This window comes from Aedes albopictus, chromosome 3 (genome assembly GCF_035046485.1).
Source record: "Aedes albopictus strain Foshan chromosome 3, AalbF5, whole genome shotgun sequence".
NCBI classification, from domain to species: Eukaryota; Metazoa; Arthropoda; class Insecta; order Diptera; family Culicidae; genus Aedes; species Aedes albopictus.
In genome coordinates, this window is record NC_085138.1 from 5,764,479 (window position 1) to 5,788,811 (window position 24,333).

Below are 24,333 nucleotides of genomic sequence, written 5' to 3' on the forward strand. Positions count from 1 at the left end.
CCTTTTAGTTTTTAGTTCGAATCCAACTATTGTCAGTAGAAGACGCATCAATAAATTAGCTTAACTTGTAAACACGTTGTTCTATTCTTACGGCTCGCAGCGAATGCTAGTGTGAAATTGTGACACCGCGCCTTATCCAAGATCTTATCATAAATTTGATGTTGAACGAAATAAATGCTGCAAAGTTTTAAACTCTGAATTTTAGACCTTTTGAACCTGTCTAATCAGCTTGCACTGAGATAAATTTTCATGTCAAAATCATATCAATAGTAATTTGATCATGAGCGATGTGGGAATTAGAACAGATAGAAACGATAGAACCTTACGTGAAGAAAACAATCAACGAATGGGAAACAAACTAAACGAAAAAGAAATGCAATTTCTCAACATAAAAACATAAAAAAAAACCAAAACAAACCCGAACCCGGCCGTCAGTTTATCATTTTTCATCGTTTTTATTAGACCTTCTTTTAATTCGAATTGAACAGGAATAGTCCTCACTTCACAAAAAAAATAATAATCAGATTATCTTTGCGGCTGCTGCTTCTCTTTTCAATAGTAGCAAACAAAAAAAAAAGAATATTTCATCATTCCATTGTTATTAGTTGAAGACGACAAATAAAAATATAAACGAAAAAGTGATACTTTCATGATTAATATATATGTATATGATTTTTTTTTGGGGTTTTTATAATTATTATTTGTGGTTTGTTCTTGTAAAAAACAGGAATAAAATAATAGCGCAAAAATATAGGGAACTAAAAAACTTTTCACACCCTCATCCGAAACAATAAAAATTTAAGAAAACAAAGAACGACTTGTGGTATATTATTTTCCTCTTTTCATCATATATAAAATAGTGTTAGATTTAATCTGGGTTTGCTTAATTTGAAGAGGGGGGTTTTCCTTTCTCTCTGTGAGTGTGTACGTGTCTAAGTGTCTAAGGAAAACTAAAACATGATTATTCAGGAGGGAAAATATCTTATTTTCCCTTTCGCACTACTGCGCTGCATAATAAGGAAAAAACGAAACATTAGAACTGGGGAGGAGAGGGGGATGTTGGGGTGAGGGAACAACAGAAAACAGGAAGGAGGTTAGGGGAAGATTTGCTTCTCTTTAGTAGATTTTACTTGATTACTTTAGTTCACTTAAAGTTCTGCTTTGTACAAGTCCTTGAAGAAGAATAATAATTGTTTTTCAGTTTTTTTTTTCACTTGTTTCACATAATCAAATGTCAAACACACAAATGGGGGCGAGAGGCTGCTGTTTGTTTTCTTTTCTCTTGTTTTATTTTGGGGGATTGTGGGTCAATCTTTGTTTGCTTAAGTTCTCTCTCACTGATGCTTGGTTTTCTTGTTTTTGTTAATGTTACTTTTATTTTTAAGTTTGTTCAATGAATGCTATGCGTTTTTTTTTGTATTATTTGTTTCGCATTTTGGTTGCTTCTTAAATGGAAATTTTATAGATTAGAATTAGAAGTACAACTTATTTCTTTTTCTAAGAGTTTCCTTAACCTTCTTGGTTTGCTTCTTTTTGTGGGGGAAAACAAAAACGCAAGAAATAATCCGCTAGTTTTATCTTTCACTATCTCTCTTAATCAGGTGATTTTCAACTATGTGTACGATTTATAAGATAAATTTGCATTTCTTTTCACTTACAGACAACGCGATTATTTGATCTCTAATTTTTATTGATGGTTGCTGTCGTTTTACTTTACTTTACTTTTAGTTTGTGTATGTGTGTGATCTTATCAAACTTACCCATAATAATTTATCGCTAGACTCTTTCTCTCGTTCCGCACCGCAGTTTTGTCCCAGTGTATGCGTTACTTCTGCTATGTTATGGTCTTTCTATCTCAAATATATCGATTTAAAGGTTTCAGTTTTTAAATTATAAAAAAACAACAAATCAAAGAGTTAACCTCTCTCTCTCGCGCTTTCGTCAATCTCTTGTTCTCTAAAGTTAAGCTTAACACGACCTTTGTTTGATTAAAAGGATTTTGCGGGGGTCCGTACATAGATTAACTGTATCGTAACGTTACATTATATCCGAAAAATACGCGCAACTTTCGGTCACTTACCAACGAAAAACAAAAAAAAACACTAGAGTCTCACGCCGGCCCGACCTCCGGCCGAGATCACCTAGCAGGGCGGGCCGAACTTTTAAAAATATCTCTCACTTATTACCTCTTTTTCTTACTAGTTTGTTTGATCCTAGGTGTAGCAGTATTTGTGTGTTGACGTCTTCGCACAGAGAGGGAAGTGCGTGTCCTATATGTATTTACCAAAAAAAAAACGAACTTTCTCGCACATAAAGATTAGGGTCCTTAACCGACGAACGACGAAAAACTTAAGAATTAGTTACGCGAAAGTTTCTTCCGGCAGACTCGAGATAAAAAGGGTCCTCTGGTCTGCCGGAAATTCAAGTCTCATCATCATCATTGTTATCAACTAGCAGTTTGCTTCGATTTTTTTAGGTTAAATGTTATGTTAATGCTTGTTTGTGTCTCTTCTAGACCTCCTTAAGGGAGGGCGCAGTACTTTGTAGGTGTGTGTTCCATAACCTTAATCGCGAAAACGAAAATTAAACGAAAAATTATCACTTGCTCTCCTGATCTCTAGTCTCAACTTTCTTTACACATTTACTCTTATAAACAATAGACAAAGATAAAAACAGTAGGCGGGGGTCTTAAAAACTCTTCTGCTGCACTGCATCCACTCAGCTTCAACTATTATTATGGGTACCTGATTAAGTATTCGCATCATTTCATTTTTCCCTTACAGAAATTTAATAACGTTTATATAGAAAATGTCCTTATCGTTCCGTTTCTAAAGCAAACAAACAAAAACCTTATTACAGAGGTGGGGGCGGGCAAACGCGAACTAAACCAAAAAAAAAGTCAACTAAAAGATAGAAGTAACGTACGTACGAGCGTGCGTTCGGTACACACTTATGAGGCGACGGGGGTTTTGCTGTTTTTTTTGTTTGTTTTGTTTTCTCCAAACACCGCCCCACGGTTCCACAAACGGCTGCGAACAAACCAAGAAAAAGTCAACAACGTTTGGTTGTGGAACGTGGGCGGCACAGGTCGGGCTGTCCCAATCGGTTTAGAAAAAGAAATAAAGTTTTTTTTTGTTCATCGAAGTAACATGTTTTTCCATTTTTTTTGCAGTCACTTTTTTCTTCAGTGTGTTTTTAATTATACCGTTAAGTCTAGTCTTCTGGTGAATTCTTAAAAACGAGAGAGTGAGCTGTGAGACCCGGGTCGAAGTAAGCGGGGGGATTTGAACCAATCAATCTTGTCTGTGTGTGTGTGGGAGTGCGTCACGGTGCTCTCTTGATCGAAGTTATTGGAAAAAGTAATCTCCATCACATCTTAGCCTATCAATCGTATTTTCAAGGATTACGATGGATTAAGGACACCGTTTTCTGATAACCTAAATCGAGGTGCACCGCGAAATGTGTATGTGTGCGCGTGTGTTTGAGAGGTGTGAATTTTCTTGATAGTAATAAATTTGCTTGCAACAAGTCGGTGTTAGTTCGGTTTTCACTTCCATGTTTATTCATATCATTTGTTGTATAATCATGTGAGTGCGTGTGTTTTTATGAACAATTTTGTATTGTTGTTTTGCTTCACTCCTAACACTAATCAATAAAGGGTTTTTTCTTCAGTGTTTGTTTCATTTATATTAAGAATATAGACGTATTTTACTTCAGTTTCTGTGAGTGAGTGTGTGTTTGTGTGTTTATGCTTATACTTTCTTGTTTATATTAATCTTTTGCCTTTCTTCCAATTGTGTGTTTTGTTTTGTTGTATTCTTCTCTGCGTTCATTTTATTCTTTTTGCTTCATTAATAATATATTTATAATTTTTGCCTTCTTCTTAGATAGTGCTTTTTCATCTTCTACCTCTTCCGTTATAATATATAATATGTATAATTAGTTTTGTTTTCAAGTTTAAAAAATAATAAGAAAAAATCCACTTCTTCCTCATCCACTTATGAGCTTAACTTCATCTTTTACGACTTCGTTCCAATCAGGCTGCGATCGAAAGCGGCGGATGCAACTGTCGGATTGGCCCCACTGGAGATCTGCTGCAGCTGAGGCGGCGGCGGCGGTTGCATCCTGCTCGTCGTCGTCGGCGTCATCATCTCTCAAAATGCTGGATAGGGTGGCTGCGAGGAGGCATCGTTGCCTCCACCGTAGGCGGACCGTGGCCTATTGTAGGCAGCGGCGGCCGTGTTCTGTTCATTCTGATAGTAGCCACCGTAGCCGCCAGCAGCACCGGAACCGTACGCCGATCCACCGCCGTATTCGGATCCCGGTTTCGATGGTCCACCTGCAGTTGGGCCGCCAGCCGAACCAGCCGGGCCAGCCGCTGGACCGGACTGTGGCCTCGAGTACATATCGGCCGATCCAGTCGATCCGGTGTTCGGTGGCATGTTCCACGAATTCCAGTTACCTGAACCGTATCCGCCGGCACTTCCGGCACCGGAACTGTTATACATATCATACCCACCATAGCCTTGAGTTTGCTGGGGCGTTGCGTTGTAATTGCCCCACTGTTGTGGCGGAGGAGCTCCCCATCCTTGGTAGGCATTGGCCGCTCCTGCCGAGGCTCCGTAACCACCGTAGCCCTGTTGGGGTTGCGATGCACCCCATCCCTGGTAGCCCTGCATCATGTTCGACTGCATGTTGATTGGGGGGCCTCCCATCTGGCCATTTCCCATCGGGGGAGCCTGTGGCGATCCCCATTGGTAGGAATCGGCGTTCATGCTGTTGTTGTTGCCGCTGCCGTCCCGGGGTTCCGCCTTCTTAATCTCTACCTGCTTGCCACTGATGTTGACAAAATGTTCCGCCGTGGCGCGTTCCACTGCTGGTTCGTTCTCAAACGAAAGGAACCCAAATCCGCGGCTCTTCTTCTTCTCCTGATCGTACATGATGACCACTTCCATCACGGTGCCGTACCGACTGAAGAAGCTTCTCAGATCCGTCTCGGTTATGTTCGGCGGAAGACCACCCAGAAATACCTTTGGGTAACCTCCGGTGCGCTTCGGCTTGTGCAGTGACCTTGGGTTGCACGGCTTCGGGTCAATTGTTCGCCCGTCCAGCGTATGCGGACCGTTTTCCAGCGCGCGGTCAACGTTGTCCGGATCCGCGAATGTCACGAACCCGAATCCACGGGAACGACCCGTCTCGTTGTTCTTCATGACCACACAGTCAATGACTTCGCCATACCTGTTGAAAAGGGGGTAGAATATGCCAATGTTTTAATTGTATTAAATAGTAGGCTTTGCAGAGTAAGATATGTAGGTAGTAGGCTTTGTGTTACAATAAATTTGTTCGAATCATACGATTTTAAGGGTACGAGCACTGGTTTAGGCGAGTCTTTATGCCAAATGGCCTGCTCCCCACCAAATGGGTCTATCCCGTTAGGCATAAAATTGAGCATAATGGCATTTTGCATAACCCGTTCGGCATTATGGCCATTTGGTGTATTATTTGTTTGTTACAACAATAAACTTAATCATTTTATGGCTTCATCTGTCAGTTTTTACTCAGAATGTAAGGGAGTAGAGATCAAAGTGGATAATGCAATGATAGATATGATAGTATTCGCAAGGTTTCTGATTGGTTGATGATTCATACCACCATACCAAGACTGGCTAGTAGGGTGGCCCACACTTGGCGCTCAAATCGCTTGAAGTTTGTATGGGAAAACTTGGTCAAATGTATGCAGAAATTTTAAGTTTTCGAATTTTGCCGCAAGGTGGCGCTGTAAGCGTTTAATAAATTAACCCTTTTGTATTATTGTTGGTGACTATATGCCAAAGAACTTTGTCGAAGACCGCGAAGTGATCCGACGGCTGTGAAAAATGTTATACCCTAGGAAGGCAAAGTATTGAGATTTCATTATTGATATTATTGCTTTATATGTATTGGAAAAACAACAATAAAGTTTATCCTCACTTTACCTAGGGTATAACTTTTTTAACAGCCGTCGGATCACTTTGCGGTCTTCGACAAAGTTGTTTGGTAAATAGTAACCTACAATAATATCAAAGGGTTTGATTATTGAACGCTAATAGCGTCAACTAGCGACAAAATTCGAAAACTTAAAATTTTTATATACATTTGGCCAAATTTTCCCATACAAACTTCAAGCGTTTTGAGCGCCCCCTTAGGTTTAATTGATTTTGCTCAAATTTTGAACGTAGCTTCTGGGAGTCCAATGCAACTGATTTAGGAGGTAAGATTTGACATTTTTTGAAATTTTTCATAAGTGTGGGCCACCTTCCTGGCAAGTCTTTGTTGTCACAATGTTAAAGCCATTATTATAAGTACGGTATTTTAGCCAACAGTGGACCCCTTAGTAGCTAATATTTGTTCTGATCGTAAAAATATTATGATATCCTAATTAAATTGTCTTTACCAATGGTTGCACAATAAGTTCTATATGTTTCCTACACATTTCACACAAAAGCAAAACGAAAACAAAAACACTCTTTTTTCGTGAAGTAGGTACTATCGGAGTATCGGGAAGTACATTTTAGTGCGGTTATAACAGCAAATCCTATCATATACTAATGCTATGCTTCATTGTTCCTCAAAAGCAGCATTGTCAGTCGTAAAAACGCATTTTTCGTTAAAATGCAACAAACTCAGCGAAGCTTTGCGAATCACATGCGAGTGCTTGCCAGCTTCGTTTACTCACGAATAAAGAAGTGCGAGTATTTTCGGGCCCCTGTTGTTCATGAGTAGGTTTGTTTTAGTTTGTGTCTGCTCAGCTGCAATCTTCATCATTTTCCATCTTTGTCACAGAGTCATAACTCAAAACGTCTTTCGTTTAGAGTTATACCAGACAACTGCCATAAATTTGCTTTATACCAAACGGGGCAGCCCCAGCATTCCAAAAATTCTATTAAATGATTCATTGGTCATGTATTTCAAGTATGTATCTTTGTCAAAATGTTGCATCGAGTGTGTCAGTTTTGAATACTTATTTAAATGAGATAAATAACACAACAAAAGAAAAAATCACTTCACTTATTGTTATACTAAACGAGGAAGGCAGTAGTCTCATCCATATCAGCAACTAGTGCTGTAATTGATCATGACCATTTCTTGACGATGAACAAGTAGGCCTTTTCATCGTCATAAAATGAAACGAGCACTCACGCACTTCGCCATGCCATTTCGCAATAATCAAGCGTCATGACGGAAACTTTCATATTGTTCGAAATTATAATTTTCACCTGGTCCAAACAAATTTAGGCTAGTCGTTATATTTAATAGATAGAGAGGACATATATTCATGGTTTAAAGAATTTAAACAATAACAAATTCGATCTATGAGCTAGTAATTGCCTTGTTTACAACCATGTCACGCTTCGTCATGACCGAAAAATGAGCGAATATTATAGAGTCTAACTTAGGCAGACTTAGGCACTTCTGTAAAAATCACGTGACGACTCGTGTTGACATTGACGCTTTCCAAGCCTGTCAGCAACACTTGTACAAAAGATTTCTTCTGTGCGACCTTCTAGTTTTGGAAACTGTCACATCCAGGGACGGCAAAAACACTTTTTTTCTTTTCCGCCCATCGATATTGGCAGTAAAATAAAAACAAAACAATGGCAGCACCAATACCATCAGACGCCGCGCAGACGGCAGTCAAGCAGACGCTTGATAGTTTTCGCTTCCCCACGAAAATATTTATGAGCAGTCATGCTGAGGCGGGTGATTACGAAAAATGTCAAAAATTTTCAACTGCTAATAACTCACTTGTTTTAATAAATATTTAAGCTTGAGCTTGAGCTTGATTGACCGCCCGTGGATGCTACTCCAGTATCGCCAGACCACCTACACTCACACAAGGACCAATGAGATAACTGCCGGGGACTAGCAGGCATCTTCAGTGTGTGAGCGTTGGTGATCTTCTATTTTTAGGCGACAATGGCGCCTGCCACGTCAGGTTGCAGGTCAATGTGGGGAAGGGGTAAGGAAGTGATGATTGCAATCGTTTGTATCCACATCTGGCCGAATATACCTCTGCGCCAGCACAAATTCATGCGGATGTTGGAGTGTTGGTGGGAATTGGTTGGCAGAAGGTTCATACATTGGTTTGTGGATACCAGAAGAAGGTGATAGAATTGTGTGTTTTTATTGTTTTGAAGATGTGCGGCACAGTTCGCTTGATTGCATAACTTGTAGGCGTTTTCTAATAGGATTGTGACACTGTGCTGTGAAAGTTTGGAAGGAAGGGAAACGGCTTTTTCAACCCGTTTCTGTTCTAGCGACGGCTATGAACATGTTTATATACATGAGTTGTATATGTAGAGAGCAGAGAGAAAGTATATAGAATGATACAAAGTAGGAGGAAAGGGACGGGCCGGGGATTGAACCCAGGACCTTCTGCATATAAATCAGAAGCGGTAGCCACTAGACCACCAAGCCCGTTTCACTTGTTTTAATAAATATTTAAATCAATTTACACAAATAGCTAGAGCACACTCCAAGCTTTGTGATGCATGTAAAGAAGTTTGTCTAGAAGCGGTTTGAAACGTTTGAAACGCAGAAAAATGCGAAAACGGGAGACAGAAATTATTGTCGTCGTTGTGCTCGATAGCTGGCGCTGTCCCGCTTGGAAACCGTTTCGAGGAAGAAGGCTGCAGGAAAAAAAAAATGATATGACATTTATTTCTCGAACAGTTTGAGTTTGGCTGGGCCTATGATGTTCGTGTGGAAAAATGTCAAATGTACAGCCGGTAACCGTTTTTTCCAGTACATTTCTCATCCCTGGTCACATCAGATAAAAGTAAATATTTTATCAATCATCAATTAAACTTCAGAAACATTAAAAATCTTGTGTTTGTGGTCACCTTTCGTCCGAAGCAAAAAAAAACTCCTAGAGAAACTTCTGAAAACAAACACCTGAAGAACCTTTGGAATAATCTCTGATAAAGTGCATTTTTCTTCTTCTTCGTGGCTCTACGGCCCCACTGGGACTTGGCCTGCCTCGCTTCAACTTAGCGTTCATTGACCATTTCGTAGTTATTAATTTAAGGGCTTCCTTTGTCTGCCATTGCATGAAATTGTAGATTGTGAGGCAAGTACAATGATACACTATGTCCAGGGAGTCGAGAAAATTTTCCCGACCGGAATGGGAATCGAACCCACCGTCTCCTAGGCTACCTGAAGACCCGCTGCATATAGCATGCATAGATACTAAAGAAATTTGTGTGATATTGAAGAAGAATAACCAAAAGAATTCTTGAATTCGAAGTATTTCTGATGAGATTCCCGCAGGATTTTTTGGAGAAATACCCAGTGGAATTTCTAATGGAGTTTTCATAAGTTAAAAAAATAATTTCTAAGAAATATTAGCTATTACGGCATTAAGCGAAAAAAAAATCCCGAAAGATTCTTTGAAACTTAGCTTCCAAAACTTCTACGTTCAATGATTCCCCTACCGTGCCATGCCCTAATACCGTGTGCCTCCTAATACCGTGTATTTGACAAAAAAACTCAAATATACACTTAGTATTATTTTTTTAACTGAGTAACTAGTTCAATCAATAGAATATTAAACCTTCTTAAGTTAGGCGTAATAAATTTATCACATATTTACAAAAACAAACAATTGAAAATATTTACAAAATGTGAGTGCGAAGTACCAATACACGGTATTAGGGGCTGTCCATAAACCACGTGGTCATTTTTTTGGGACTTCTCAAACCCCCCCCCCCCCCTCATGACCACGTGGTTTATGGACAGCCCCTTAGGTTGGTATTAGGGCATGGTTCCTTTTGTGTTCCAAATACCGTGTTTCGGCTAAAACTGCAAACTGAAAATATTATTGATACTTTCTTACTTTATGAATCACTTGTACAAACCTCTAGGCCAGGGGTTCCCAACCTTTTTGAGGTGGTGACCCCCTTTAAGAATTATCGAAACATCTGCGGCCCAATGAAATTTTTTAGAAAAAAAAATGAATTAAATTAACGAAGGGAGGGATTTTCGACGATCAATGATAAGTTTTTTTATTCGACACTCACATTTCGTGAACAATGATGTCATGTACATTCAATTTGAGTCGTAGCTGAAAAATAGCGGCGCAGCCGAAATTTTTTTCTTCTGAAGGCGTTTTATACTGAAAATTTCTTCCTCAAATTGTGGCTCATGGGGGTGGCGGTATACAAAATTAAAAATTGGTATAATTTGCACAAAATAGAATAAAAATTTACCCATTTTTTGGTAACATTGCGGCCCCCTGGACTGGCTTCACGGCCCCCAGGGGGCCGCGGACCACCGGTTGGGAGCCCGTGCTCTAGGCAACGTTTAACGCACAGGTTCTTTTAAGTATGAACTTAGTATGATTGATATAGTGATGATTCAAAGGACCACCAATGTACGCGGGTCACATACACGGTATTAGGCACAATGCTATGTTCTACCATTTTGTTTTTAACCCTCGAGCGATCGCGCTGGTGTATTCTGTACAACACGTTGAAAAAATCTCGCTTTTTGTACTCAACATTAGCGTGCTGCTGACACAGGTAGCCAACCGCGCGAGTTACGAAAGGTTAACAATGGTTTAAACATTTGGAATATCATTAATTATATTTATTATGCATAATACACAGAATAAGCAATAATATAGCGTTTATATAGAAAAACAGATAATTGATTTTTATAGGGCTCTTTGAAGTGAAGAGCATCCTTAAGGTCACGGTATTAGGGCATGGCACGGTACCGTTTGCAGATGCGCCTCGCTTGTTCTACGAAAAGCGAGGCTACAACGGAACAAGGATGTTGCGAGAGCCAAGTTAGAAACCATAATTCGGAAAAAGAGGAACATGAAACATGCACACTAAGATCAGCTCGGTATTTTTCCCATCTTTTTACTGAGTTCTCGTTCTCAACAGCAGATTTAACTCGGTACGCTCGGTTGTTTATTTTGCGGATATTCTGTAAATGAGTTACCGAGCTCAGCTGTCAAACTGTCGAAAGTTACTGGTACACGGTAAATATCGTTACTGGTGAACGGTAAATACGATTACCGAGTGTACCGAATTAAATCTGCTATTGAAAACTCAGTAAAAAGATGGAAAAAATACTGAACTCTGTAAAAAAATTACTGAGCTGGAACATCTGAATCTTAGTGTGTGGAAATCAACATATCCCCCAATCATGTGTTATGCATCCTTCTTTATTTTAGAGGCGATTCTTTTTTATTTATATTATTCCCAAGATCTTTAAGGGCGGTCATAAATATGATTTTCATGATTGGTATCATCCGCTAAATTTGATGCATATTTGCATTCCAAAGGCGTTTTAGTATTGTTTTTTTTTAATGGGCTCAATCGAGTTTTTGGCTTTACGGAGCCGAATTACATTATTTTGCAGTTTGGGGCTGTTCATAAACCATGTAGACCAAATTTTGGCCATCTCAGACCAGCCCCACCTCCTCCCTCGTAGACTTTCGTCCATACAAAAAAAATGAAATTTGTATGGAGCGTAGACTTTGGCTAGAGCCCCCTCCTCCCCAAAAAGTCTACGTGGTTTATGAATGGCCCCTTTCTGTTACCAACTGATTTGAATAAATGATATTAGTTTAGGCGGTCCACGGTAGTCAAAACTGCTCAAGAATAGTGAAACACACATAATGTGATGAATAGAGAGGGTAAAAGTGTTCTCTGCAATGCAATGCGGGGGATATTTGATAGTGTTTGAGTATATTGAAGGTACGACACTTAAGTGACTACCACCAATCTGGTCGTAAACGATCGCAGCTGAATTCGCCAGTAAATCATTGTTTGAGATTATAGGGAAGTTTTATAGGAGAACTTCTGAAGGGGAAACATTTTTTCCGGCTTGTTGAAAATTTTCAGTTTTTTATACCTTGTGGAAAAAGCATATAATTCAGTCACAGCTATTTAAATAAAATGATAAAGAATGGCATCTAAATTTATGATAAACATCGATTTCAACCAGGGCGCAAAATTTTCGAGCAGACGAGCTGAAGTTCACCGTGCGGCAATTTGCATTCACTTGCCTGCATATTCATATTCAGCTGCTTGATACTCGTTTGTCAACTGAATGAAAGTCAATGAATATTTGTAAACATCTTACAAAGTGTTGAATTTCTGATAAAATATTACCGTTTCGATTACATTTAACGATGCTTTACACAGATCTTTAACCATTTGATTGTTGTGGAGTGCTTTTGGAAGGAATCGTAGCCATAAACGTAGGTAATTATGAAGATGTTTCTCGATCGGTTTCATATTCAATGACTACGAATTGACTGACTGTGTGAAGATGTAGAGCGAAAATGAATTCGTTTGTTTTGAATATTCAGTGCAGAATCATTCAAATTCGTGCTATTTTCAGTCAATGACTGTGAACATTTTACACCCTGATTTCAACTATGTAGGAATCAAACACAATTAACTAAATATATGTCTAATGGATGAGACTTTTTGAGCGATGAATGCATAGGACTGAAATTAGAAAAAGTTCAAATAAAATGTCTACTCAAAAACATCAACTTTCACGAGGTCTGCGGAATAGTTTCGGCATACATTTGATAAAAGATGACTGACCCTACTGCCGGTGGAAGCATAATTGTCCCATGTGCATTTTTGGCAATATTGAGATTTTGCAGCCCATGACTATGTATCGTGGGGTACTATCATATGAGGAAATAAAAATAGGTAGTTTGTTCCGAAAATTGTTGAAAAAATGCATGGCCGATTTGTAACATTCTTAAAAGTGGACGCATAAGCGTCACGTTTCATTGGAAATCCTATGAAACTATAAAATCGCTCTAAAACAAAAAAATAGTGCTCAAATTAAAAATTGGTTTATGTTAGAACACGATTCAGCACTTATTCTTCATAGTTGAGATAATTTACTTTTTTCGAACTATGGACACGATTTTCTCGATTGCCTGTTTTTGCACATGGGACATTTATGCGTCCACCGGCAGCCTAGTGATTGAAGCATTAAAAATTATGTTAACACAATGATATCACTGTTTCATTGAGGTCAAATTTTTGGATTAATGACCTATGCCGGAACCACTGTGCATCGGTACAAAACTTTTTTTTTCATCTGTTCATATTAACAAGATTTTTAGTCCTAGGCTAGTTCATCTCGGGTCCCACGCTTTACTTCCCTTCCGAAGCAAGGGCTCATTATTTTATGAGTTTGTCGGGTGTGGGATTTGATCCCAGGTCCTCGGCGTGATAGTCAAGTGTTCTAACCATCACACCAGGTCCGCTCCACCGGTACAAAATTGCCTGAGTTATAGCGGAAAAGTAATCAAAATAGAAGCCGCCCTACCGAGATGGTCCACTTCCCTAGTAATAAAAGAACGGATAATTTCCAAACGGTATCCTCAAATTTGAGTGGCCGTCGCTTGACCAAATTGAGCTTTGCGCCAAAATACCAATTATGTATCTCCAACCATGTTGATAAGCACGTCAAAAGGACTTTAGCTTTATTTTAAGGGAAAATTGTAAAACGGAATTTCCATGACTCCATATAACGTTTACTAGCAGGTTATTGTTTTCAATAAAATTGCAAAAAAAAAACTGACGGAACTAGGATGTTTTGATTCTAATCTGACACAACTTGCGTTTCCATTTCATAAACATTGGACTAATTTTGAGCTTTTGTCCACAGTGTTGTCCAATCGGCTGCGGTCAAATCGGTTCGATGGAAGTAGTCTCAATCAAAATTTGACCCAAAAGTGGATCTTTTAATCATTCATAAATTTCCAGCTGGAACGCGAGAACACTTTTCAATTCAAAACTGATTCTACCTGTGTAAACTTCCATCGGGAGATAAAGACTCATGTCCTTGGCTTTTAGACAGCAGTTCCGAGTGACGAAATTTACGCTGGAAAGCGATCAAATCGATTAATTCGGGGGAAAGAATTAATGAATTGAATTGTTTAATGGTCCACTATTGTATTTTATTAACGTACCGTGAATAGATGTTGCATTAACTCATTTTCTACACTTGAATCACTTTTGGGAGAACATACATTAATAGACCCCAGAAAGGCAGCACCATCAACTAGGTGGATTAATCCAGATTTTACCTTCAGGATAGCTTCCCTCTTAAATAGACAGAAACGACAGGTCCCGGTCCCGTGCTTTAGCCTAGATTTTGCCCCACTGAATTCCCCCAATGAAAACGGAACAAGTTTCCCCCCTCATGACCACGCAGGCAGTCAATGACCTCGCCAACCACACCACTTACCGTCCAAAGTAGCGCTGAAGGTTCTCCTGCGTCGTTTCCCACGACAGGCCGCCGACGAACAGTTTGCCCTTCTCGTGGTCGTCCAATTCCGCCGCGTTCATCTTCTTCGACGGATGCATCCTCCGGCCGAATGCACTAATTTTGCTGCTGCTGGTCTGGCCACAAACAAACCACGACGCACTTCCCGAAAATCTTCTTCTTCTTCTTTCACACACGCGCGGCGGCAGAGCACTGACTATTCTTCTTCTTCTTCCGCCAAAATCGCACTTCACTTCTTATGGAGCAGCGAAAATTTTCTCCTCGATTCGAAAAAATGCTCCGCGGATATTTTTATCTCTGTTGCGATAAAACTAACTTACTTACTGTCTATATTTTATCGGTATCGGCTTCTTTACGTTTCAGTTAATAAAATTATTATACTTAAATCTCTGCTTTAACCTTAATAATGCCTTAAATACTAATTAGAAAACTAAAAAAGTTAAACTTCTTAGAAATCTAAATAACATGTAGGTAGGCTAAGATGAGTGAGTGGATGAGGACTCGGGTATTTTTAGGTTAGAACGAAAAACTGCACGAAAGCCTGGCGAGCAAGATGGCTACCTCGCACACGTACCAGCCGAAAGGGGAAATTTTTTCTCTACCTCCGCCGTCAGCAAAACGGGCGCGCGCGTTCGAATACGCACACACATACCAGCACGCACCACGTGTGTGACAGTCGGCGCACACCGAGAGAGACGACGAAGTACAGAAGAGAGATAACGGTTTTGTGGGTACATTTTTTATTTTCATCCCCTGATAAAAAACATCATAAAAATACGATAAATTGTATTGTTACAACACCATTATTTCGAAAAATATTCACCATTAAACGCATTGTAATTTACACAGCACACTCACCATCACCCCTATTGTTCTATACCATTTGGCGAATGGTAAATGGCACTTTTACAATAAAAAATTGTGGTCGTTATGTATCTTAACCATAAAATTTTGGGCAAATTTTCATACACTTTTTCACAAAAACGATAGAATGTATTGTGTTTTTATGAGACATTTTTAGGGCAATTTTCAAAAGAAAACAATATATCTTAATGTTTTTTCATTGTTCTTACAATACAAATACAATTAATTGAATGGCGTCAAATGAATCGTTGTTGCAATAAAAAATACAATAATATTTGTTCCAGTATTTGTTGTTATTTGTAAGCAGTTTTCGCTTTTGAAAATCCATAGAATTTATATTACTCGCTAACATTTATATCCAGCATTTACGAGCACTAACGGCCGCCAGAATGATATGCACATTTTATGATAAGAATCAAAGACTCTGATCACAAACTTTGTGCTCTGATGTCTGCCTGGTAAGTATTGCTTGGCAGCTGTTGATAAGATCTATCTTCAATCTTTTCAAATAACTGTTAAATATCACAAGTCAGACCTCAGGTTGTATGATCCATACCATAAATCGTTCACAATTCATGTGGCCATTAGTATCTGTAAATGCTGGAGAAAATTGTTACCGAGAAATATGAATTCTTTGGTTTTTCAAAGGCGAAATCTGTTTACATAACAACAAATATTATTGCATGTTTATTTTAACATCGGTTCAATTGACCCTATTAAACTAATTGTATTTGTATTGTTATCAATGGTAGTTTACTATTTACTAGATTCCTTTAATTTATTGGAAAACATTAGAAAAATCTATGTTCATCTTTTTCTTGTCGTAACATCCTCACTTGGCTAAACCTGCTTTAGCTAGTTTTCTATAAGTACTTCCTCAGTTATTCATTGAGAGGTTCCTCTGCCAACACGGCTTGACGTCTGTTAGTCGTTGAAGTTTTAGCGAATAACATTCGATAACCGAAACACCTACTGTACTCAAATTTAAAAAGAAAACTATAAAAAATATGTCAAGTGATTTTGTATTTGATTATACAAACATGATCCAAGCAACAATAATATTTATTGTTATTTATTTGTTACGAATTGTTTTTAAGTGTAATTGAGAAATATTGACGATCTTACGCCAAATACGACGCACAGGCAAATAAAATTGTCCCACCACAAAATATGCACACCGGTTTCAGCATACATTGGTTGATGTCGCCGCTACAGTTTTCCAGTAACGGAGCGTTATTTTGGGGTGGTGTTTCGACTAATAGGTTTGTTTATGCACTGTTTCCTTTGTTGTTGGATGTGTGAACATTGTGCTGTCAAAGATTGAACATTTGCACGATCGTCGCGAAATCCTTGCAAAGCTCAATAAACTCTTTTTTATTAAAAAGTCCATGAGAACTTTGCAGGCACTTTTGCAACTATATAAATAAAAACAACTTAAATTAATTTTTACTGATAGTATTGCGCGCAAACCCCAAAATTTTATTGTGCCTTGCAAGATAAATCCGCGAAACGCGTTTGTCTTCTTCTTTTCCATCATGTTGCAAAAATATGACCGCACCACTATGAGCGATCTGATGGTCAGAAAATCTGCATGCGGCGCTTATATCAAATCCACATGAGGCTGCGGCGATATAGCCGCGAGGAGATGCACGCGATACAGACGCAATGTGGAAATGGAAAAGATGAAGCCGCATCCCCCTGCAGCATCACTAAATAACATCCCGATTATTAAACACAAAGCCGACGAGGTGATGCGTATGCGAATTTGAATCAATGTCGCGATAAATATTATTACGATTTCTGGCCAGTGGCCACCTGAGTTGCCATTGTGTAAACTTTTATTTTGATATGAACGGCCTGAAGGCTGCTGCGATGCTGCTGGGTGGGTGACAGTATCTGTTCGATTTTGACATTGCGTCTGTATCGCGGGAATCTCCTCGCGGGCATATCGCCGCCGCCCAATGTGGATTTATTATGAGCGCCGCAATATTCCCACCTTTGGGTTTCCGCGCCGAAGACCCAGCACCAGATTCGGCGACAAAGAGATTTGACAGCAGTCGCCGGACAGTTGGCAATCCTGATATTTGACGGCGGTCATCCGTTAGCTGTTGGAGTGGATTGTTGTCATGCAAATAGAGCATTTCGCTGAAAATGCATGTGTATTTTGTTATTGTTGACAGATTTTTTTCTGTGTTAGTGTGAGATATAGCGATTTGCTGTATCGCGTAAGCTTTCGCTGGGAGAAAACGTCATATAACTCAGCGAGGCAAAGAAAATTTTCAATGAAAAATGCAATAACTTTAAATTATTATAGAACTATTGAAAAACAATCGAATCAATTAGTCACTAAAAAGCTAATGTTCACTTATTGTACAAACTATATGGGCTTGATTTCTATTGTAAAAAGTAACAATATATCTACTATGTGTTTTATTGTGAACAATAAAACCAGTCATATGTTAATAATATTCACCATGTAATGAATGGTATTTTTTTATCCGGGTCTTCATTGTTCGTAAAAGTGTTTGCCTCGGATAAATTTATTGAATGATTAAAAATGATGAATGATTTTGAAATAAGTTGGCAAAATTCAAACCAAGCCGTGCATTGGTGTTGGTAACTTGGCAATTTGAGTCAGTTTTTTGATACATAGATGTCACTGTATTTTCATTGTTGCGCTTTTGATTATCGTTTTCCGCAAAAAGAGGGCAGAATGTCTTTTTTCGTATCATAAAAATTTAATCACAAACAAAATTAAATTCTTTAAAAAAATTGTAATGATGAAAATTTTTAATCTTAACTCTCTAATACCATTTTTTTTTATTTTGATACAAATATCATTTTACGTCATCTAAAATCGAATTGAACATGTTTTGGAAGGTTATTCTTTTTAAATCGTGATTTGATGAATAAATTATGGTTTTTGATTTTTCTAATTTTGTTTTTGAATATTCCTGCATTGCTATATTTTTCCAGAAAGACTTTTTAGGATACCGATTGTTTAGATGAAAACTTCGACGAAACATTTTATTTTTAAGGATAATCTTAGTTTTTGTGCAATTTTGAGGAATATAATGTAGGCGTATACTCAACTCCTCTTAAATTATGATAGATAGATAGATGGTAGCATTAATCTGAAAAGCATTGAATAAAACGTTTTCTTTATTGAAAATAAGGAATAGAACATATCGGTGAAGTACTAGATTTGTAGTAATGAGCTGAATTTTAGTATGGTGAGAAGGTCAATTCTCCGTTTATGCAATGAAATGGTGCAAAAAACGTGGGCATTATGATTCATTGCCTAATTTGATGCTGTTTGAGCAAAACGTTGGGCAACAGTGTTATTGTTTTCTCCATTTCTTGCAACATAAACAACATAGTTATCCAAAGTTTTGCTCATAAACATCAAATTAGACAAGGAATCATAATACCCACGCTTTTTGCATCATTTCATTGCAGAAACGGAGAATTGACCTTCTCACCATACTAAAATTCAGCTCATTACTACAAATCTAGTACTACACCGAACATGCCCCATTGAAAAATCACTGCGAAGAGGAAGCACATTTTTGGTGGAATCATACAGCGTACAGCTCACGCATTGTATCACATGTAATAAGTGAATACGTCAAATGAACGCCTGGTTTATCGTATATAGAATCGATCAACCGAATAATATCTAGATTGAGTTTAAATAAGGGCGAAAGTAACATGAGAGAGTTCTCTTCATCAACTCTCTCTTCTTCAAATTAAAGTGATAAGACGCAAGTATGGTTGCACTTTTTGGTCATAAATCGCTAGGTTGCAATGCAATCTAGCGTCTAAGTGTAAATAAGTTTGATTGAATATGCATCTTGTCACTTTAATCACAGAGAACAGACATCCAGGCTAGAACAAATTTCATTCGGAGAGTTGTGTAAGGATTTGAATCTTTACTTGAGTAAGGTTGCAAACCAATACACGATGACAACACTAACGCCACCGAACACCATATTGCCACAGTCAGTGGTGAATTGAAACATTTCAAGTGGTGAATTTAATTAGTATGGGAAATTACCCGATTGCAGCGCCACGCTATTGCCACTTGTGTTGCCGATTTCAAATGGCCGTTAAATTCATTACACAGTTTCGGAACTGGACTTGGATGTCTGTTCTCTGTGCTTTAATTTGCAGAAGAGAGAGTCGATGAAGAGAACTCTCTCATGTTACTTTCGCCCTTATTTAAACTCAATCCAAAATATTATTTGGCATTATTTGTGATGACACCTATCAAATTTACGTAATTTGTTGTTACCTTGAATTGAATCATGTTTTATCTTAATTTGAATTAGTAATTGGGGCCGAGCTTCCAATGTGATTCAATATTGACTGGTTTGCTGAATATGATACACCGCGCGGCCTTTGTAATGTTCCAAACGCGCATTTGCACGAAATTCCACGCGGCAAATCCTCTTGGAAAGGAACAACCGCACTTGAGGAAACGCCGCAATGTTATCTCCCATAAGAATTGAGTAAAAGGGGAGCAAAAAACGCGGCTGTTCCTTTCCTCAGGGATTTGCCGCGTGTACTTTTGGGCAAATGCGCTAATATAAAATAAAAGATACATTTAGGTCGAAAAATCGGGACAACGTTGAAATCCCAAACGTTTTGACCGTACCAAGATTCCTTTTGCCCACTGTTTGCCATTCATAAACACACTGGTGCGGCTGTGTTTGTGTCGAAACAAACTGCACGAAACTGTTTGACAGCGAGCTGCCCGATGCAAAAGGCTGCCGGAGGTAAAATTTCCCTTTCGAGAGGGCACTGCGAGCGTGCGTGCGCACTGGCGCTCTCTGGACGTCGGAAGTAGAAGGGGGCGTCCATAAATGACGTAGCTTTTTAGGGGGGAGGGGGGTGTTTGTGATTTTGTGACGAAGTGTGACGATAGGGGGGTAGGGGTTTATGATATGCTACGTAGCTTTCTATTAAGTCTATTGGAAAAGTATTTCGTACTTAATAAATTTTTTACTTGCATTAAATATCATTATCTAGTAATTCGAAAAAAAATATATTGCATGAATTATTTTTTTTTCATTCACATCAATGTAAATAACCAATAATAAAGATTAAAGGCAACCTCATTGACCAATCCAAATTCCTATGTGGTAGTGGTTTGTGTTCAGATTTCCCGTGTTAATCTATCTGTAAGAACTTTGTAAACATCTTTTGTTCTCACGTATATGGATAGGCTTGCATTAGGTTTCGTGAGACATTTTTTGGACAACTCAATTTCATAAGACATGCACCTATCGGACGCAACAACTGTATCTGAGAAAATGGTGTTGAAATCACGCGTAAATAATAATGTTTTGTGTTTGCAGACAAAAATCAATTTCACTCATGCTTCTCACGACCAATAGTTTGTTGCTTGCTATACAGCACTGCATGCCGCTAAGGTTGCAAAGGATTTTTTTTTTAAGTTTTTGGCATTATAGCATTATTCCAGGAGCTCTTTTCTACAGGATTTCCTCGAAGAATTCCTTCAACAAATTCTTAAGGAGCTCCTCTAGCAGCTTTGTAAGGAATTTCTCATGGTATTCTTTATAGGTTTCCCCAACAGGAAAAGGATAACATTTCCACAGTAAATCCTACTGGGTATCCCAAAAAAAAAAAGACTTCTGAAAACATTCCAAAAGGATCTGGAGGAATCTCAGAAGGAACTTCCAGAAGAATTTCAGAAGGAACTCCTGGAGGAATTTGGAAAGGAAATCATAGTGAAATTTCAAAAGAAACTCCGTGAGGAGTTCTTTGAGTAGTTCTAGATGGAACATTCGGAGAAATCTTGAATAAACTCCTGGAAGAGTCTCAGAAGGAAATATTTTTAATTGATTGATTGATTTGTCTTTATTAAAGAGGATTAGATTTCTCAGAAGGAACTCCTGGATCAACTTCTGAAGAATACACGGAAGAAATTTTTGAAAGAATCCCAGAAGGAATCTCTGAAGGAATCCCGAATGTAACTTTTAGGGAATCCCGGAAGATTATCTGGACATAACTCCTGTTGAAATCTGAGAAAGAAAATCCTGGAGGAATTCCAGAAGGAACAATGGGAGGAATCCGTGAAGGAATTCCTCGCGGAATTCTAAGAGAATGGAGGGATGGCGGAAAAAGTTCCTGGAGGAGTCCCGGGAAAAAATCCTGGATAAATCGTAGAAGGAAGTGCTCGAGGAATTCCAGAAGAATCCAGGAAGGAATATCTGATCCTTAATCTTAGAAAGAAGTTCTCGAGAAATTCCTGAAAGAATCCGAAAAAGAACTCCTGGAGGAATCCCAGAAGCAATTCCTGGGAGGGCTTTTAAAGACCGGTGGGGTTTCCTGCCGAGATTTCGGAATGAATATCATAATGAATTACTGAAGAATATCAAGAAGGAACTCCTGGAGGAATCCCGAAAGGAGCTTCTTTGGGAAACACAAAAAGAAGTTCTGATGGTATCTCAAAAAAAATAATACGGTTAAAATCCAGGAAGAGATGTCCGAAGAAACTGCTGGTGAAAGAGAGGAGAAGAAAACCTTGAAAGAACTCTTGAAGGAAACCATGGGTTAACTTTTAGAAAAACATTAGAAAATAAACTGCTGGAGCAATCTCAGAAGGAACGTTTGGAGGAATGTAAGAAGGAACTCCGGAAGAGAATATTGGAGAGATCTCTGAAAGAACCTCTGAAGGAATACAATAAGGAGGAATTTTCAAAGGCAATTCTTGGAGAAATCCCAGAAGGATATCCTGAAGGAATTAAAAAGGGAGAAATTCTCAAAACGGGATTCCCAAAAAAAGAACTCCTTGAGGAATTACAAAATGAACTGCTGTAAGAGTTTTAGAAGAAACTCCTGCAGGGTCCTTCAAATGTCGTGGTGAATTTTATTCAAATGAAACCAATGTGATATTTTGAAGAGATTTATTAGTGAGCAAACTAATATCTTCGGAAGAGCTCAGGCTAATACGATATTGGGAGCATCAATTTCCTGTTCTTCGGCATCAAGCAGAACGATGGGTGGTTTATTGAGAAATTCGCTTTGGTGATAATCTCCACTGGTTGCACCTATGGTCTTGATGTCGGCGATCCGATCCTGGCAGTCGGTAATGTTATTTTGCTATTGTTGTTTTTTCATAATATTCTATAAACACGAAATCAGAGCTAAATTTGATTTTTTTTTTGTTTTTTGACATGAATTTTTTTAGGGGGGGGGGGATGTTAAAAAAGCTACGTCATTTATAGAGGGGGGTATCTGAATATGTGACGAAATGCTACGAGGGGGGAGGGGGGTATTAAAAATCGCTTTAAAAAAGCTACGTCATTTATGGACGACCCCAAACTATGTGGTTGGTTGAAAATTTCCCCCCCAACCAAACACAAAGATGAATGAAAGCGCGCAAAAGTGCGATGAATGAAATTGAATGAGGTAACTGTAAATGTGCGTAAATCGTCAGTTCAAATGGTCGGGAAGCTGGTTTTAATATTAGCGCATTTGCCCAAAAGTACACGCGGCAAATCCCTGAGGAAAGGAACAGCCGCGTTTTTTGCTCCCCTTTTACTCAATTCTTATGGGAGATAACATTGCGGCGTTTCCTCAAGTGCGGTTGTTCCTTTCCAAGAGGATTTGCCGCGTGGAATTTCGTGCAAATGCGCGTTTGGAACATTACAAAGGCCGCGCGGTGTATCATATTCAGCAAACCAGTCAATAAATTGAAGCCGGAATTATGGGACGTCGTGTTATTTTTCCTATCTTGTCTCTCTTTCTAACAAGGGAACGTCCATAAATTACGTCACGCTTTTAGGGGGGAGGGGGGGTTCAGTAATGTGTGACAACCCATACAAAAATTTCAGAGATCTCATACAAAAAGTGTGACATAGGAGGGGGGGGGGGTTGAAAATGGGAAATTTTTGCGTGACGTAATTTATGGACGCTCCCCAATTTGCCTCGTGATTTTAAAGACGGTAATCTCGAGTTCTATCGCACTGAATAAGCTGAAAACCAATCAGCATATGCATTGCAAGTGAGCATGGGCCTCTGTACGAATTTGCCCTGTCCTGCTCACTCCCACAGAAAATTTGAAAACACCGCGCACAGTAAAAGTCACATTTGACTTTTACTGTGCGAACTGTTTTCGAACTTTCTGTGGGAGTGAGCAGTACGCCAGATTCGTGCAGAGGCTCATACACAATGATCGGTTATTATTGCAAACATGAAGTAGAATCTGAGATTACCATCTTCTTACACGGAGAAATCAAATTACCTAATTTTTGGGTCGATTTTACTCAAAGCTGAGTATATCGAATAAACTAGTTACCCAAAATTAGGTTGTTTTCCCTCTTTCCCGCACCGATGTTGTCAAAAACAAACATAGATGCATCTACCCAACGGGGGTCCTTGAGCCCAATAAGCCAATTTTGGGTAAATGCAGGTTTACTCAAATTTGGGTTGAATGAGGGGGGGGTCTTGGGTTGAATTTACCTACTCTTAAGTAAATGTTTTTGCTGGAGGTGAAGGCAATTTACCTAGTGTGAGTTTAATCGATTTACTCAAATTTGGCTTATTGGGCCGAACTATGGGATTGCGTCAAAAGAACTCAATTTTGGGTAGTTTGGCGGTTCCGTGTAGTAGCGACCGAGCAATGGCGGATACTTCCTCAACCGTCCAGTTCGCCCTTAAACGGTGAAATTTTTGTTGGAATACACAGTAGAGCATATGCACGAGAAACATTAAACTTCGCAGCTGCTTTATTGATATTCTTTTACATAGCGTAAAATGTCATAGAAAAGTATTAAGGTGAATATAAAACGAAGCCACACCTCGAATTTTCAAAAGCACAAATCTGAAGAACCAAATATAATATCGCGCTGAAAAGTTGATCGATTGGTCACCTACCGGTGGTGACCAATCGATCAAGTTTTCAGCGCGATCCGTCATTTGGTTCCTTAGATTTGTGCTTTTGGAAATTCGAGGTGTGGCTTCGTTCTATATTCACCTTAAATATAGTTAAATATTTTTCTATGACATTTTACGCTACTTAAAATTTTTATTCTACAATGATTCATGATTTAGATTTACGAGAAAAGATACATTCAGCTCCACAGAATCATTCTGTGGGCAAATATAGTCTTTTACGAAATCGCTCCT

General features: G+C 38.8%; 1 protein-coding gene across 1 annotated transcript; it reads right to left on the minus strand.

Moving 5' to 3' along the window:
* Positions 1 to 431: 431 nt before the first annotated feature.
* On the minus strand, positions 432 to 14,824 carry LOC115253927 (heterogeneous nuclear ribonucleoprotein 27C). Its single transcript, XM_029852013.2, has 2 exons — positions 14,275 to 14,824; positions 432 to 5,238 (listed from the first exon to the last, which is right to left on the minus strand). Exons 1-2 carry the CDS (start codon positions 14,391 to 14,393, stop codon positions 4,155 to 4,157), a joined length of 1,203 nt encoding a protein of 400 aa, XP_029707873.1. The 5' UTR covers positions 14,394 to 14,824; the 3' UTR covers positions 432 to 4,154.
* Between the last annotated feature and the right edge of the window lie 9,509 nt (positions 14,825 to 24,333).

Excerpts from the sequence above, each read along its gene's own strand:
- LOC115253927 (XM_029852013.2), bottom strand. The coding sequence starts at position 14,393 with ATGCATCCGTCGAAGAAGATGAACGCGGCGGAATTGGACGACCACGAG. Across the intron at positions 5,239-14,274 it reads CTTCAGCGCTACTTTGGACG|GTATGGCGAAGTCATTGACT; the intron begins GTAAGTGGTGTG and ends CCTTTTCAACAG.